A 17,057-nucleotide genomic window follows, 5' to 3' on the forward strand; every position below is an offset into this window, starting at 1 on the left:
AACAGTGACACTTCCGATGCCCTTCGAGTCCAAGTTAAGCCCGAATAGGAATGTGGAGTGAGAAGGGGCGAAATATAAAATATCAAAGATGTTGGGCAATGTAACTGAAGCAACTATCCTAACAGGAAAGCGAGAAAGTGTGAAAGAGAGAGAGAGAGAGGGAAAGAAAGTGAGAGATAAAAAGTAGAGTGAGGGGGTGCTAGAGAGGAGAAAGAAGGAGGAGGGGGAGAGAGAGAGTTTATCAGTTGTCATTCAGAGTTTTCCCGGACAGCGCCTGGTTGGTGAGCTATTGTAATATATATGTATATATGTATATATATATATATATATATATATATATATATATATATATATATATATATATATATATATATATATATATATATATATATATATATATATATATATATATATATATATAAACATTTGTGTTTGTGTATTAAATAGTTCCTTGCAGTCCATTGGTTGCCAGCTTCACCTTACCAGCAACAATTTGTCACCACTATACCAAATCTTAAGATTACCCATGGCTTCTACGGAAGCTCCAGAGGTGGGCCCCCCTAGTCAAATCTGATTCATAGGGTCTGCAGCTAGGCTCAAGGAGAAACCCACGTTGTAGAACTGTAGCCATGGGCTCCCACCAGAATCCTTGGATGAGTGCCTGCGAAATGATTTTGATTTGGTTAAATGCTGAAGGCAGATACGCAACTCGGTTCCTATCCCCTGAAGATACCTAATCCATTATGCCAGCCATTACATCACCACTAGAAACTGAGACTGAAACTGGAACCAGCTCCAACTTTACAGTGCCGATGAGGTCCAAAAGTTACAGACGTGTCAATGGCAGTAGAGAGTCAACATGCTACTGATGAACCTTTTGTGTGGATATATGATGAAGGTAAGGTAACACTGCAGAAGAGTTGTGTAAATTTGGCCTATTTTCGCAGGGTGCGGCCACCTTAAAAACAAATCTTAACAGGGATGCATCAACCTAACATTCCCTTCACCTACCGTATCTTAGGGGAAAAAAAAACTTGACCTTCTCACAAACACTGCCAATTCACTTACTCGACATTCATGCACATTCAAAACTTACTTTCGAATTTGTAAGTTTTTTTTTATCAGTACAGGGCATAAGGGTGCAAACCCAATGGTTCAGCCACATGGTGACTCACACCATGCAGAAAAGCAAAATTGCAATTATTTACCTTCTCTGTGATCTTAAAGTAGTGAAACTGCGGTTGCCATTGGTCTCAGAAGATGCATTTTTTGCCACTAACGGCTCCACAATCTTCACTTGGCATTTCTTTTGGAGAAAGTTCTATCTGTATCCCAAACCACTGATGCTTCTTGGGGCTGCATGTCCAAGTTACACCTAATACTATCTTCACAGTAACAATTCTCAGTACATATACTATCAGGCCTTATGCAGTGCTGTCAGCCTCAACAGGTAGAGATGTATTTATCCTTTAGAGGATACTTCTTATCCCTAAAGGCTCACACCTCTTCTCTTGCAGCTCCTTCAGATGGGTGCATTAGAAGCTAAAGCCATGGCACTCCCTAAGTCAGAAGTTTCCCGATGATGCCGCTAATCCACTTTCCCGGAGACAGTAGTCCATTTTATCTGACTGGTCTGACTATATATGCTGTCTTACTATATATACAGTGGTGGCTCTTAGAAAAATACAGTGGAGGTACTGCAAGCATTAACATAATGGTAATGTGCACAATTTGACCTACCTCAGTTGCGAGAGGTCCGCGAATTCGTAGGCCATAATCCATATTTGTGGTGACGGCGTGCTGTGGGGAGGGTTGTAAGGGACCTTGCTTGTGGCTGGTGGGAGTATGGATGGCTGAGGTGATGACAATAGTATTATTACTTGAAAATAAAATCGGTGCATCGGCTGTTAGATCTGGTATCGTTTTCAAATAATATTGCTAAACCAGACAGTCTCTCATTCACCATAGTACTGCATAAAAATAGTTCAGGGTTGAAAAGCACCTTCCTATCGTTGTCAATGGAGTTGTTATTAACATTTCAGCGGATTTTCAGGGGTTAATTAAAGCAATCATGACTCATCACAACAATGGGACGCAGTAAACAACAGACTGGGATATACCAAAACGAGCTCATTGTGCCAAATTTGGCGCCAATTAACAAACAATAGTTGTAGGCCTATAGCATGTTAGTAATTATGAAATGAACATCAATGTTCGTCTGGTTTTAAAGAAATTTCAGTTTTTAATATACTGACGACAGCTTATACAGACCTGTTATGAAATGTTTACATATTATTCTAGTGTGAGGCTGACAAGTCATGCACCTGCAAGTGTTGAGGGGACTGTATTTCCACAGCCCCTAAAAACGAGCCCCACCTGCATATCTTATAACAGTGGGAAAACAACATTTAAAATCCAAAGAGCAAAACAAAACAGTAAAATGAACTCTTTATGCTAAGGAAAAAATAACCTACAATAATTGGCCTTGGAACCTGCAATCAGTGGTCTATAAAACGCCTAGAAACAAAACGAAGGTCTTTGGTGTCTTATCCCAGGTCGTGCACAGAAATCCAGAAGAGAAGGGAGTTCAAAATCTATTAGTGCACCTTTAAAATAACAACAAAATAGTTGTTTCCATAACATTACCTGATCTCGGATATACTTACTATATGATAATTATGTGTTAATTTATTTCTCCATTTGTCGTGACAATGGCGCCTTCTGTCGGTAATAAATGTGCTGCCTGGTAAAACTTGATATTAATCCCATATCTATGATAGTGTTCGTTGCCATGGCAACACATCACCTAACCAATACAAAGCACGCAGCTCAGTTCCACGCTGACACAAAACACTAGCTGTTCTTTATAGGATTGTTTTGATTAACCAGTGGGACAACAAGTAAACAAGCAGCTGAGATCATAAGAAAGACACGTCACTGGCCTGCATTTCTGAATAACAAAACCCATTTGCATTTTTCCGTGAGTACTTCAAAAGCCATGTACTGTACTTACACAGCCAGGTTATTAGTTTTGAAGTGTTAACCGTTTTGTTACTGCACATGAGAGAAAAACCAATTACTCCCCTAAATGAAATCTATATATCGTGGAAATTCCTGAATCATAATGTATTTAAAGAGAGCATTAAGTCAATTTCGCCACGTTTATACGTCCGAATTTGGTTTCTTAGAATTTTACGATGTTTCGGTAAGTTTTGAGATTTCCTTTTTGCCACTCTCTTAAAAAGTCCAGATTTGGGAAAAATAAAGTCAGTGACCCTGCCTTTTTCGTTTAATACAAGACTCGTCTCATAAGACAAGAAATGTCACAAAGTCATTGTGATACCGTTTTTGGTAAAGGGAAGTTAACGAAAGAAAATGCCGGATAAAAAAATATTGCAACCATTTAAATCTATCTTAGGCTTAGCTTTTACTGTTTGGAATAGATCAAAGAAAAGATAAGCTTTCAAAAACCCGCCGAATCATGATATATATAATACTGGAACATCTACAAATGTCATCGAGTACAAAACACATGTGACAGCGAAGGTAGCATTAGGTATAATAACCCTCAGGTTTGCATCGTTTTCGCATAGTTTTCTTATTTTTTAAGATAAAGTTTATAACCAAGTTTTCCCAGAGGAACAACACAGCTAGGCTTACTGATTTTGCCTTTTTAACTTGCGGAGGTTCTTCAAATGAAGGGATACCAAATGTCCTCTAAGGTGCTTCTCAAGGCCTCTATGGAAGCCTTTCGACCTTTGTGCGGAGTGTGAAGATATCAATTAGAAAGTAGCTCTCGAAAGCCGCTCGACTTGGTTCCATGATATCTACCTGCATAAACAAAAAGTTCTCTGGCCTCGCGTTTCCATAAGGATTGTGCGAATTCACGAACAAGAGTGCCTCATTCTTTAGTTCTAACATCCGTAAATCTCTCTTCCCCAGTTTTCAGGGAAAATCTGAGAGAAATATATCCTTTTCGCTCTGACGTATATTTAAATCGCCAACTGAAGCACTATCTCCTTCCACAAACCAGGCTACCACCAAATTTGGAATGTTGCAGACATCGACTCATATTAGTTGATGCAACTAATTTCTTTTATCTCCCGACTAAAGTCATTCCTTTAGCACTGAAGACACATATCTAAGATTGTATGAATTAGATTTGTTTTATCCTTTAGATAAACTTAGACAGATACGACAAACCCCAACGACGTCATAAAACGTGCAAACTTATTTTTTTTCACATAATCTTTAGGTCGATAGAACGAATAAGCTCAGGTCGGTTAAATAGCATTAATTGAGAGCATGGCACTATGTAGGTAACCCAGTCGTTATAAACTTGATTAGGCTGAGTTGTTGCCCTTCTTGTGGATATCCATCGATTTTGAGTAAACATTTCTCAGGCGATTAAGATTACCAGTGACTATCTATATTCATATTTGCACCGCAGTTAGAGGGAGGGGGAAACTAATATCCTTTTAAACGGAAAAGTGAAAGTACTTAATAATAATAATAATACATACATACATACATACATACATACATACATAATAATAATAATACATACATATATATATATATATATATATATATATATATATATATATATATATATATATATATATATATATATATATATACATCATTACACTATAAGTGTCCAACTTCATTCCAACTCAGGGCTTTCATAATTCATCATTTATAGGACTGCAACTCTTTGAAGTAGTTCACACGACAGGAAAGTACAATCGGGTCTACCCGACTCTTCTTACATTTTATTGAGCTTCATTTTCCAAACATGGAATTGGGGAGCAACTGTATCTGGTTGTAAAACTTCATCTAAAGGAGAGAAGGAGGTTGCCCTGTAAAGTAACTACTTCTGGGTCACCCTAAGCGATGGGTACAACCGCTAACCCTCCCTCGCTATGGTGCGGTGCCAATGCCTTGTAGATTATTAGGTCACAGGTTAAGGGACTTTCTCTTCAAGAGGAAGCAGATGAGAATACCAAATTTTTAGCTGTTAAAACTTATCTTTCTGCTAAAGAGATTGGTTTAATCTGCAGAGAGACCATATGGAATCCACCGGTTTCAAATAGGTCTTGACCAGGGATTCACACCAAAGGCCTCAGTACGATGATCGTGCATTTGCAAGAGGGCCAACGCAAACCATTCGATCCTGCTACGGCGAACTAGTTGATCAATAATGCTTGACAGAGTTATTCATTCATCCTCATCTTCCTCTATCCTCTTCCTACCCTATCTCAACCAAGCTTCTGCTTGGCCATCATATTTCTATCAGAGTTGTCGTTGATATCATAGAATAGCCAGACTAATATCAGTTAAACAATTAATTAATTAATTATATATTTAATGTTCAGTACAACTTTGCTGTGGAACCTCTCCCATGTTTCTGCTTGATTTCATGTGAAAAAACCTGCGATTCATGTATGCGCTGTCACCTTCATTTTCTGTTATTTTGGAAAGTTTGTTGTTCCAATAGCTAAATTCCTTATTGAGGACGAAAATTTATCCATTTTATGCTTAGTGCAAATCTTGAACTACTTGTTATTAATCCGTGTAGGCTTATCATTGCGTCCTCTTAGGGTGTACATTTATTTATTATAACCATTTAGAATCCATTTGTTGTTTTGCAGTTTCCTATCAAATAGCTTTACAGTTCAGACGTATTGATATGCGAGTGTCTTTTCTTACTTACCAAACGAACTTTTTGTTGAGATTGTCTAAGTGTGGTAAGCTATCCAAGGGAAAGAAAGGTCTGGTGTGAGTTTGAACTCATGCTACCAAACGATAAAAAAAAATTAGCATCCCCGCATGTGGTTCTTACATTGAGCTGTAGGGATTTTTTCTTTTAGACAACATGGAAACGTTTCATACGAAAAACTTTGAAAATGGCGCAAAAAATATCACCAATTTATAGAGTGGAAATTTTTTCATAGAATTTAGGAATACATAGATATAATTATCTATAAGCATTAATATCAGGAGAGTGATTATTACAATTAGAGGCTTAGCGATTGGAAACTTTTCCGACAATGAACGAGAGTTCCCGTTACATAATTCAACAAAATGTTCGCAGACACAGATACCAAAACAACACCGAGCTGGAGCTGTGCACTTGAGTCGAAGTCCGTACTGTGTAGATAATGTGAAACGTTATCAGCACCTGTTTCCTGATATGTCATAACAGGGTGAATGGTGAAAAACTGACAAATTACAACGGTCTGCATGATGGAGGCCACAACAACCTGCATTAATCCTCAGTTCACGTAAGCCATCCCTTGACTGATATTACAACCTCGGACAAGGCCCTACCCCTAGCAGTTTAAATAATGCGGACTTAACAATCCCAATGGGTACCTTATCATGAAACCACTTTGTAATCATGGAACATGATCTTTGTAACCGAAATGTAATAATAACCTAACAAATATGCCAACAAGATTTTCAAGTGTAGGCCTAGCCTAGCTGACGCTAGCCCTAGGTAAAATAGCCTTGCTTAGTTCTACTGTTTATGTTGAATTAACGGCTATTTTTCGGAAGACTCTAGCCACGTCGCACATTATAATTTATATTTTTCTTGGGTGAAACACATCAAAACAAAAAATTTCATCTCAATACATAACCTTCACAAATGCTTAATAACAGAGAAAAATAATTAACCAAATTACGACTTACAAGGTAAGACAATACCGTCCCCCCACCCCCTCCATAGCTAATACGGCAAAATTTTAATCATTAAACACCTCTAGGTTACATTAGATTGGTATTTCTAGGTTCTTTTAGTGCCCTATCATTTCCTAGCCATTTTTGTAAGAAAAACCCAAAATGGTTTTTCATGCAAAAATGGCGGTAGATCTAAGCAGTAGCTTCTAACTTGACTTTTTCTACGGTTTTTGGTTGCCAATTATGGATGTACCTTCAATTTTTGTTACACGAATGTAATTAACCTGTAATTAACCCATGAAGTCCATCCAACAAGGAGTTTCCTTACGTGCTCTTCACAGGACAGAGCATGGGTACGTCTGTTTGGAACAGTTCATACCCCGTCCGGCAAGTGCAATAACTTGGTAACGTATGGGTACCCCCCCCCCAGGCCAGTACTAAACATGCGAAGGGACATTCCATTTGGCCGACATCAAACAAATGCACTGCCAGTATCAGAAGCCCTAAAAGTGTAGAAAAAACCAGTTTCCAAGGTAAAAACAGGCGCAGAGCTAATACTTAGAATTACCAAAATGGCTAGCTGGAACCTTCCGAAATGGCTGGCTGGAGTCTTCTGAAAAATTACCAAATTAGCAAATATCCGGATAATAATTGGCTGTAATATTGTATATTGGTTGAATGCAAAGGAAAAGGCTGCGCGAAGATATCCTTTATTAGGCTAGTATGAATTTTTAGCTTAAGCTAGAAAAGGATGTAGCCTATATAACCTAATACATTACTGGTGAGATAATTAGAGCAAATGGATAATGTTCGTTTGCGTGTCCAAACAGCCCTAGTCAATTTTTTATTATATTTTTCGAACTTTCATTAAAAAATTTAAAAAATATTCTTTATACATAATTCTTGAGGCCCCAGGGGCTAGTACTAAACATGGCAAAATACATTTGAGCCCCCAGGTGCTAGTACTAAACACAGCAAAACAGTGTAGATGAATCACAGTTTAGTACTAGCCCTCATGTAGAATTGGAGTTCGGACCGGAAACGAACTTTTACTGAGAAAATTACCAAGATAATGAGAAATTTGCAATATTTTATTGTGTTCGTGTTAACCCTAAATGGGTGGAACTTAACATGGTGGAGGCTCCGCAAGATGCCATGTTTGGTACGAGCCCCTCTGGGATGGAAGAAAAATTATAGACAAAATAAAGTGAATTTCTTATTATCTTGTGATTTTCTCAAATTATCTCACCAGTACTGTACTGTTTTCTACATTGTTTAGCCCAAGTATATTAAAAAACTATATATTTGTGCAGCCGTCTCTTTACATACCATATCTTTTATTATACTATAATTTCTACCCTTCATTGTTGGTGCAAACCACTTTGGCCTATTTTTGTTTCTCATCTACTTTAGCCCCAACTGTTATGGGGAGCCTCAGTGGGAAACCTGTTTTGGATGAAGAGAGAGAAAAAAAAAAGTGCACTGCACCTGTGAGAAAGATACAAAATCCATAAATGACAACATAATCCATTGAAAAAGGGCTAGGCTAGTCCATGTTTGTCAGCTGTAAAAGTCACCACAAAAATTTATAAAACATGAAAATGTAGTAGACATGTGCAGAAATGCATCTTAACCTGACTACCCTATCCCCAGAACTGGGCCATTGTGTCCAAATTCCATATATCATTCATTCATCATAACCTTACTTTTCTGGACCGTACTAACCTAGGGTTGGGGGTCTTACCTGGCTAGGGGGTGCCAACTCTTCCAGCCTAACCGGACATAGAGCAACATAACCCCACACTAACATGACATGGAGCACTGTAAATCTTGAAAATAAAATACAGAAGTTCATCACAACCTAACCTTGCACATCAGGTCATAACTGACAATGGGGTCACCCCTTGTGTACCCGTTAGCATTGTATATGTCATATGCCTAACCTTGAGGTTTGGTAGGCACACATTCCCTCTTGTCCCATTCCTAATCTTGGTAACTGACTCTTTAAAACAAGTTTTATAGAAGTGACTTACCAAGTAGGCTAATTACATAGCTACCAGCTTTCTACACGGCAGTCTCAGAATTCAAATTTCGCTGTGGTGCTACCATCACTCGTGTAGGTGACAAGGTCCCGCCCACTTTCGGGAATGATAGATACAACTCAGCAAAGAGCATCAATTCATTTTCTGCCAACTCCCTAGCTAACATCGGTGGTTTCGTGCAGTCTCATCATCATTTTTGGATATTTGTCCAGTTTCTTTTGGTGAAGTATTTGGATTTTGCTTTTTCAATGTGCGCCAAAGATTTTTTTTCGCTACTTAGTAATTTTGTTGGCTGTGGGTAACTTTATTTTAGTTAGCCAAGATGTCTGACTCTAGTTCTTCTAGTGTTCAGTACTGCACCAAATGTTGTAGGACGAGGTTAGTTAAGATTACTATTGACACACTAAATGTGTGAAATGTAGGGGGCAGGACTGTAATAAAGATCTTACTTGTTCCGAATGTCAGGATTGGGATGATCAAAAGTGGAAAGCTTTGAAATAGCATTTAGTAAAATTGGATAGGGATAGAAAAAGGGAGGCAGCCCTCAGAGCCAAAAATAGGGTTAGTTTAGATCCTATTCCTTCTCCTTCTGTGATAGAAGACAGTGCTATTTCTTCTCCTCAAATCCCTCCTTTGTCTCCAATCCTTAGCCCTCCTTCTTCTTTGCTGCATACTCCTTTACCAGGTTTCTGTGCTTCCAATCTCAATACCATTGCCAGACTCGAATCTAGGTTTGACCAGAAATTTGAATTTTAGCCATCAAGGTTATGGAGTTGGGTGTGTCCTTTAAAGTCTTTGTCAAGAGGGCTTCCAGTGTTCCCAGTGTCAGTAGTGCAGTGCAAAGTGACAGTGTTGTGTGTATTGAGGAGGTGGCTGCCCATCCCACCAGCGCTCCTAGACGAAAGTCCCTATCCCACTCCCCCCACCGAGAGGAGACATACCAGAGGTCCAAGGGAGGCTGGTGGGGTTTGCCCACAGGTAGTCACCCCCCCTCTGCCGAGCCTGTTGTCTGTTCCCAGGCTGCAGCAGAGTGCCACTGGAAAGGTGTCTTGGTTAGTGCTGATCGTCTGTCATCAGACTCGGGTGATTCTTCACCTGACAGGAAGCACCAGTGGCACCAAATTGTCACCTCTCGGCCTCTGAAGAGGCATTCCGCCTTTGTAGACAGTTTCCTCCTCCAGGTACAAGGAGACAAGTGTCAGCCTTTGTGCAGTTTCGCTGTTCTGTCTCCGCCCGTCTCTTCAGTGTGTCCTCCAATCTTCTTGGGGCAGCCTGAAGTCTCCTGAGGTTTTCAGGCACCCAGTGTGAGTGCCTAAGCGCTCTGATCTTCCTCATAAGCGCCCATCGCCCTCTACTCTTTGTGCTTGCATTCCCAAGCGCCTGTCCTTTCAGGCGCGTGTCACTCGTTTCAGTGCCACACTCTGCTGCATCAGCCTGTTCAGCACCAACTTCAGTCCGCTCGGCACCAGCTGCAGAGCACTCGGCACCAGCCTCACCTCTTCTGCACTCATCGACTCAGGAAGATTCTTCCTTGGCCCCACTTTGTCGTCAGCTTGAGGACCTTATGGGCTTCTTCGTCACTGATTTCATCGGATGAGGAAGAAGCTGAGCAAGACAACGCCCCTTAGTCTGCTTACTCCAGTTTGCTGAAGTTGTTCTTGGCAAACTTCCCTGGCTTCGCCTGCTTCTACCCTCCTCATGAGGAAACATTCTTCAGATTCTGCTTGCTTCCCCAAGTTAGTTCTTTCCTCTTCATCGAAGAAAGTCCTTCGAAAGGTGGATGGGTGGTTGACCTCAAAGAGGGAGTAAGGTAAAGCTACCTTTGCCTTCCCTCCTTCTAAGCTCCTGAAGAAGAATACCATTTTTATGCCATCAGAGGCTCCTTCCTGGGGAGTCTCCAGTTTGGCAGATGAATTAAGCTGTTGCCATCAAGTCCTGCTGATGGAGTGAACCTTAGACCCCTAGTCTGCCTCGATCTATGGAAGCTATGGGGAAGACCTTCCATAGACCTCTTCACGACATCAAGGAACCACTGTGTTTCTCTCTTTTGCTTCCTGGTTCCTGACCCTCAAGCATGGACGACAGATGCCATGCTGTTAGATTGGACAGGCCTGGACATGTATGCCTTTCTACTGTTTGGATTGATCAGGGAGGTGATCAACAAGTTATCATCTCACCAGAACGTCACAGTGACTTGGTTGCTCCGTTCTGGCCCAGGAAGGAGTGTTTCCTGGACCTGCTGTGCCTTCTTGTTGACTTCCCAAGGCTTCTACCACAAAAACAGTTGCTCAGACAGCCCTGCTTCCTCAGGTTTCATCAAGGGTTGTCCGCTCTGGCCCTGACATCAGAGCGAAAGGCTTTTCGCGACAAGCTGCGAAAGCTATTGCTAGATGTAGGAGAGCGTCTTCTAGCTAGCTCTACCAGTCTAAAAGACCATTTTTAGATGGTGCAAAAGCAATAGAATCTCTACTTCTGAGATGACTGTGAGCCAAATAGCAGATTTTTACTCTTCCTGAGGACCTCCAGAAAGCTGTCGCCCTCTACGACCAAGGGACATAGGTCAATACTTGGCTCACTGTTTAAGCAAAGAGGCTTGGACCTGTCCTCTAATCAGGATCTCACCAACCTCCTTAGATCTTTGTCCTTTAAATAGACAGCATGATAGGGAGCCCTCTCCCATTTCTCCCAAGCGCTCTAGAGATGCTGCTCTTAGTCCGCAACCAGGTTGCAGTAAGTAGTGCAGCTCGGCTTGTTATTCTCCCGATCGCTCCCATGCTGAGCGTCAGTTGTTGGTTCCTAAGTGCTCTTCCAGCAAACACTCTTCTTCTGGACATCAACATGAGCATTCAGTGTATTCGCCAGAGCGCCATCCAGTCTCCGAACGCCAGTCTCGGACTCCAGAGTCCCCATCTCATTCTCCAGAGCGTCCATCTCGTAAGTGCTTGGCATCATCCAGGCACCCGGCGCCAACCGAGTACCCATATTCTTCTGCTTCGCCTGCGTTTGTGTCAGAGAGCTCGTCTTTTGCACATATTAAGAAACAGTTGCACATATTAAGAAACAGTTGGATGATGTGCATGGCTTGCTGCACAAGGCTCCAACCTCACTTAAGCCTTCTCGAGGGGCTTCTTTGTCTCCATTGTCTTCTGAAGAGGAAGAGGTTGTACGGGAGCCCACTCCTACTGCCTATGCTTCGTTGATGAAGTACTTTTTAGCTTCTTTCCCCTTCCATTTCCAACCAGCTGCTCCAGTTTCACCTGCCTCTACCTTTCTTCTGATGAATCAGCCAGACTCTAGCTCTCGCCTACCGAAGATGGTTCTCTCTTCCTCAGCTAGGAAGGCTCTCAGGGATGTAGAGGATTGATTGTCTGTTAAGAGGGAGCAAGGGAAGGCTGCTTTTTCTTTTCTCCCAGCAAGATTGACAGCTAGGATATTTCTCTCCTATTACAGGAGAAGCTCCTTCCTTGGGAGGCGCTGCCTCTTGGTTCCATCCAGGAGACATTCAACTTTTTCTTCAGCTAAGGTGTTCTTTGCCTTCAGAATTCAACCAGCAGCGAGGTGTTCAATTTTCTGGACTGGATGATAGGAGCTCTAGCTAGGAAAATTGAAGAACACAATGTTCTAGCGACAGACTTGTCTTCTGACTGGTGTCGTATCCTGTGTGGTTAAGGCAGTAAGGGATGGCTTCTCTGAGCTGGCAGCTCTTATTGCTATTGGAATCCTCAAGAAGAGGGAATGGTGTTCAGCAAAGGGTCCATAAAAGTCTGCTCTTCTGTACTCCCCCTTTCCACTTTTCTTGCAAACCCTCTTCCAGAAAGAAATTCATGCAAGATCATCTTCAGCCCATCCACTTTGGTTCCATCGAAGTTTGTATCTCCTCTACAGCAGCAGCCCTTTTGAGGAGGCGGACAGGGCTTCTCTAAACCCCGTTCCAGGGTATGATTTTCAGCAAGGTCCATCAAGAGGACTTCCAGCAAACCCTCTTCCAGAAAGTGACTTCCCCATCCTTCGTGTGCCTATAGGGGCCGGGCTCTCTCTCTTCCACAACCTCTTTTGGAAGAGGTGGAGTGCCAAAGGCACGGAACCTTGGATGATCAAGGTTTTCAAAGAGGGTTACTCGATTCCCTTCTCTCGTAACTTCGAAGATCACATTGATGGCATGCTCAGAGGGCTCCGAGAGGTTTGTAGCTCTCAGGGAGGATGTGTCAGCTCTTCTAAGGAAGAAAGCCATAGAAGTAGTGGAAGATCGTTCTTCAAGAGGTGTTTACAACCGACTATTTTGTTGTCCCCAAGTCATGGCGGGGTGGATTTGAGACCTGTCCTCGACATCAGCATGTTGAACTTCTACATTAAAAAAAAAACTTCAAGATGGAGACAAATCAGTCAGTGTTACCCTCCATCCAGCAGGGGGACAAAACTTCAAGATGGAGACAAATCAGTCAGTGTTACCCTCCATCCAGCAGGGGGACTGGATGATAACACTGGGTATGCAAGGCTCATATTTCCAGAGTCCAGGAAATACCTGAGATTTGTCTTCGGGGGCAGAGTCTTCCAGTTTCGAGGGCTTTGCTTCGGTCTTTCCACTGCACCTCAGGTATTCACACAAGTCCTATCCCCTCTGGCGAAATGACTTCACCTGATAGGTATAAACATTTGTCTATACAGTACCTGGACGACTGGCTCCTCCGCTCCCCATCACAGGAACAATGCACGAAGGATCTACAAGTAACCCTTCTCCTTGCCAAAGAACTTGGACTTTTGATAAAGCAGGAGAAAACTCAACTAGTCCATATACTCTATTTAGGGATGAAGATCAACTCTCTGAGTTTTAGGTTTTTCCTCCCCAAGAATGAGCCCTGCCTGAGATCAGTGCAAGGTCTCCTTTCTCTTCCAGTTTGCTCTGTGAATCAGTCGATGAGTCTGCTGGGAACCCTCTCATCCATCGAACAGTTTGTGTTACTAGGGAGACTTCATGTGAGACCCCTCCAGTTTTTCCTAAGGGCAAGCTGGAACAGAAGGAAGCAACCAGACACAGTGGTTTCCGATTACAGCAGAGATAAAGGAGGACCTCCGGTGGTGGACATCCAGAGACAGACTGTCAGAAGGAAAGTGTCTTCATATTCCAATCCTTGACTTATCCTTTTATGCAGACACCTCAGTTCTAGGTTGGGGAGCAAAGGAAGTTGCACATCAACGTCAAAGAGTTGTTAGCCATCCATTTAGGCTTGAAGCACTTTGTGGAAGTAGTCACAGACAGAACCGTGGTGATTCATTCGGACAACACCATGGCTCTCTCATACATCAAGAAGCAGGGCAGAACTCACTCGTTATCCCTGTACAAGGTGGCAAGAGAACTGCTCATTTGGGTGGACCAGAAACAGGTCAGGATCATCACGATCATCTATTTCACCTTATTTCACTCCCTTTCATCCCATTTAGTACCATTTTGCTTAATTTTTTTTTTTTTTTTAGGAGTACTTGCATTTAACTTCTCCAGCAGTCATGGGGGACCTACATCCCATACTAAAAAAGTGAGAATAGGCCCAACTATCATGAGGGACCCTCATCCAGCATTAGAAAACTGGTATTTTAGGTTGGAGGGTATGGTTTAGGCCTTCATTAATTGCTAAATATAGGATTCAGCAAGTTTTTTTTCATTGGGAAGTCATCTATGTTCCCTAAGTTTCCTATGTCACTTGATTCTCTTTTCACTCCACTGTACTTTTTTTTATTTTCCTTTTATTTGTAGTCATTCATTTTGCTTTTCCCTCATAAACACATGTATGTGGTGCCATAATCGTCACTTCCCTTGACAATCCCCTCTGAATTCTGAACAGGCTCGGCCAATAAAACCTACCAAAAACGTCAAATTCAGTCAGTTTGATCTTAATGCCATCCCAATGAAGTGTTCACTGCGATCCTTGTTTGTGACTGTTATGCAAACTGAAAAATTTTAGATGATCTGGCACTGTTGTCCACATGTAAACAAAATAAAAAAAAGGTACAGTAATTCTGAAAAGTTATGCCAAGTCACTGGGAATTTCAAACTTTTGACTGTGGTTTGTCTAATTTTTATTATCTCAAATATGGAAGTACAATAAAGAGGTTAAGAATATGGACTAAATGACAGTCTGGAAACTTATGAAAATATTTTTTGTATACTCTACTCTATAATCTTAGTTCCTGGCTGTTACCATTGTTATTTTGACCCATTTTCAGGTGAATTCACCTCTCAACTCCTCAGATGATACTGTGTGTGGGTCCAGAAGGAACAGGGAAGACCCTCCTTCTGCGTCGACTACTGAACTTGACTAAACCTGACATTTCATTGACTACTGTCCCAACTGTTGGAGTTAATATTGTATCCCTTATTGAACCTGAAAAACCACCAATTGATATACGCGAACTAGGTGAGTATCAGTGCAGTTTTGAGGATATTAAATAACAGCTAAAGAAGAATACCTTTGTAGTTTTGATAACATTAAAAATGCTCCACAAGTGGTTGTGCATTTAATAAAATTTTGATTAATGCTACTTTTCAGGTGGTAGTATGGCTCCAATATGGCACAGCTATTATGGTGGAGTAAGGAAAGTTATGTATGTTATTGACGGTGTTAACCTAACCCAGCTAGGAGAGGCTACTTTACTTCTTATGGGGCTTCTAGAGAGCCCAAAACTTAGAGGAGCACAAGTAAGGCCTTAGCAGTTCTTCATAATCAAAATATATTAATTAGCAGCACAGTACTGTATTAGCAAGGCTTATTTGTATTAATTCAGTTGCTATCTCAATTTTTTCTTGTTCATGTCATATACTGAAGATTATACATTTTGGAAAAATTGAATATAAGGAAAAGTGTATGTCAAATCAACACCAGTCAGCAGAATTCACTGTACATCTCCATACAAACTCATACAAATTTGTGTACTAAAATGATACTTATCAAAATTGTGATTATTTTTAACAATTGATGATGAATGGTCATCATGCACTAGTAAGATAGCACTTATGAGAACATAGTATCTGAAAATTAAGTACATATGAGTAGATTTGTTTTTTTTTAACTACAGCAAAGACTTATTTGAAAATCTTTAGAGTTCTCAGTAGGTAACTGATTATTGTGAGTATAATGTGCTGCCACCTTTATTTGGCATTGAAGGTTTCACAATTAATTAAATATTTTGAGTCCTTAGTTACAATATCTAATCTGCAGTCTGAAGTACATGACTTTTAAAACCGTTGGCCTCTGTGTTACGAGATATTAAGATTAAATCTAATTGGTCCTGTATTTCATGTTCCTGAATCATTATCAAGCATGATAATGGATTAAGTGAGAGGTCAATATTGTATGGTGTCAGTGTTTTGGCATTTCCTCATAGTGGATATACTGTATGTTGAATGAATGCTCCCATAGTGTCATACCTTGATATACAGTAGATATAAAAAAAAATTCATGCTCATAAGAAAAGCATCATAAATTATTCATATTTGGAAGTGGTATGATTTCATATGAAAAACCATTTCACTCTGCAGCCGTACATGAAAATTATCACAGTACTAACTGACGGAAATTCATTGCATAAACTAGAACATATGGAAGAGTATGGATGTTAAAGTGATAAAAATATTTTGCAATCTTCACTCAAAAAAATGTCATCAGTTCTGATTGAGTGATAATTTTCATGTCTTTTTTTGGTTTTAGATTTTATTTTGTGTAAGGAAATATTTTTTCATTGTATATGTGGTATCTGTTTGGATTGTACAAAGCAAAAAATGAGGCATTTTGTGGTTTTGTAAGAGAAAAATTTTTTAGGGTACTGATTTCTATAATAAAGATAATTTTCTATATAATAATTAGATAATGTATATGAATAGATATTGACAAAACAAAAAATGTTGCAGAACACTTAAGGTGGCAGGGATGAATGACATTAAATAGTGTAAAAGAGGGTAGATACTGAAGTTTTGTTCCACTTTGTTGTGTGGGTAGTCATTCATTGCATCTTTGAGGAAATGGTATTTGTGAAGAAATATATCTTATAGCAGAATTATTTCTTGCCTCATGATTGTTATGCCTCACATATAGCTTATCAAAGTAACTGAATCTACATGATTTTTTTGGATGTTAAGAAACCATTGTGAGCTTTCTTGATACTTTTGCAAATGCCTTTTATGTTTTGATTGTGTAGAATACCCATTGTAAATATTTTTGTTTTTTGTTTATTTTGACCAAGACAGCTAAATTTTTGAATTTCAGTGATCACCAAAAGTTCTACAATTCATTCACTTTACTTTCTTGAATTGAACTTTTTCTCTCCCTTTTTCCAGTGTGT

The 17,057-nt window shown here is 40.3% G+C and overlaps 1 protein-coding gene across 2 annotated transcripts in view; it reads left to right on the forward strand.

Moving 5' to 3' along the window:
• The first annotated feature begins 2,815 nt into the window (after nucleotides 1–2,815).
• The window catches only part of LOC136826570 (ADP-ribosylation factor-like protein 16), a 36,962-nt gene continuing 22,720 nt past the window's right edge, over nucleotides 2,816–17,057 (forward strand). Inside the window, exons 1-3 of one of the 2 annotated variants that reach the window (XM_067083768.1) lie at nucleotides 2,816–2,980; nucleotides 14,946–15,136; nucleotides 15,269–15,417. In XM_067083768.1, the coding sequence (XP_066939869.1) occupies nucleotides 14,971–15,136; nucleotides 15,269–15,417 (315 nt within the window). In that variant the 5' untranslated portion in view covers nucleotides 2,816–2,980; nucleotides 14,946–14,970. Of the gene's footprint in view, nucleotides 2,981–6,077; nucleotides 6,288–14,945; nucleotides 15,137–15,268; nucleotides 15,418–17,057 lie in introns of those variants that run through there. The other variant, XM_067083767.1, reaches the window with a different exon arrangement.

This window comes from Macrobrachium rosenbergii, chromosome 41, assembly GCF_040412425.1.
Source record: "Macrobrachium rosenbergii isolate ZJJX-2024 chromosome 41, ASM4041242v1, whole genome shotgun sequence".
In the NCBI taxonomy this organism is placed as follows: Eukaryota; Metazoa; Arthropoda; class Malacostraca; order Decapoda; family Palaemonidae; genus Macrobrachium; species Macrobrachium rosenbergii.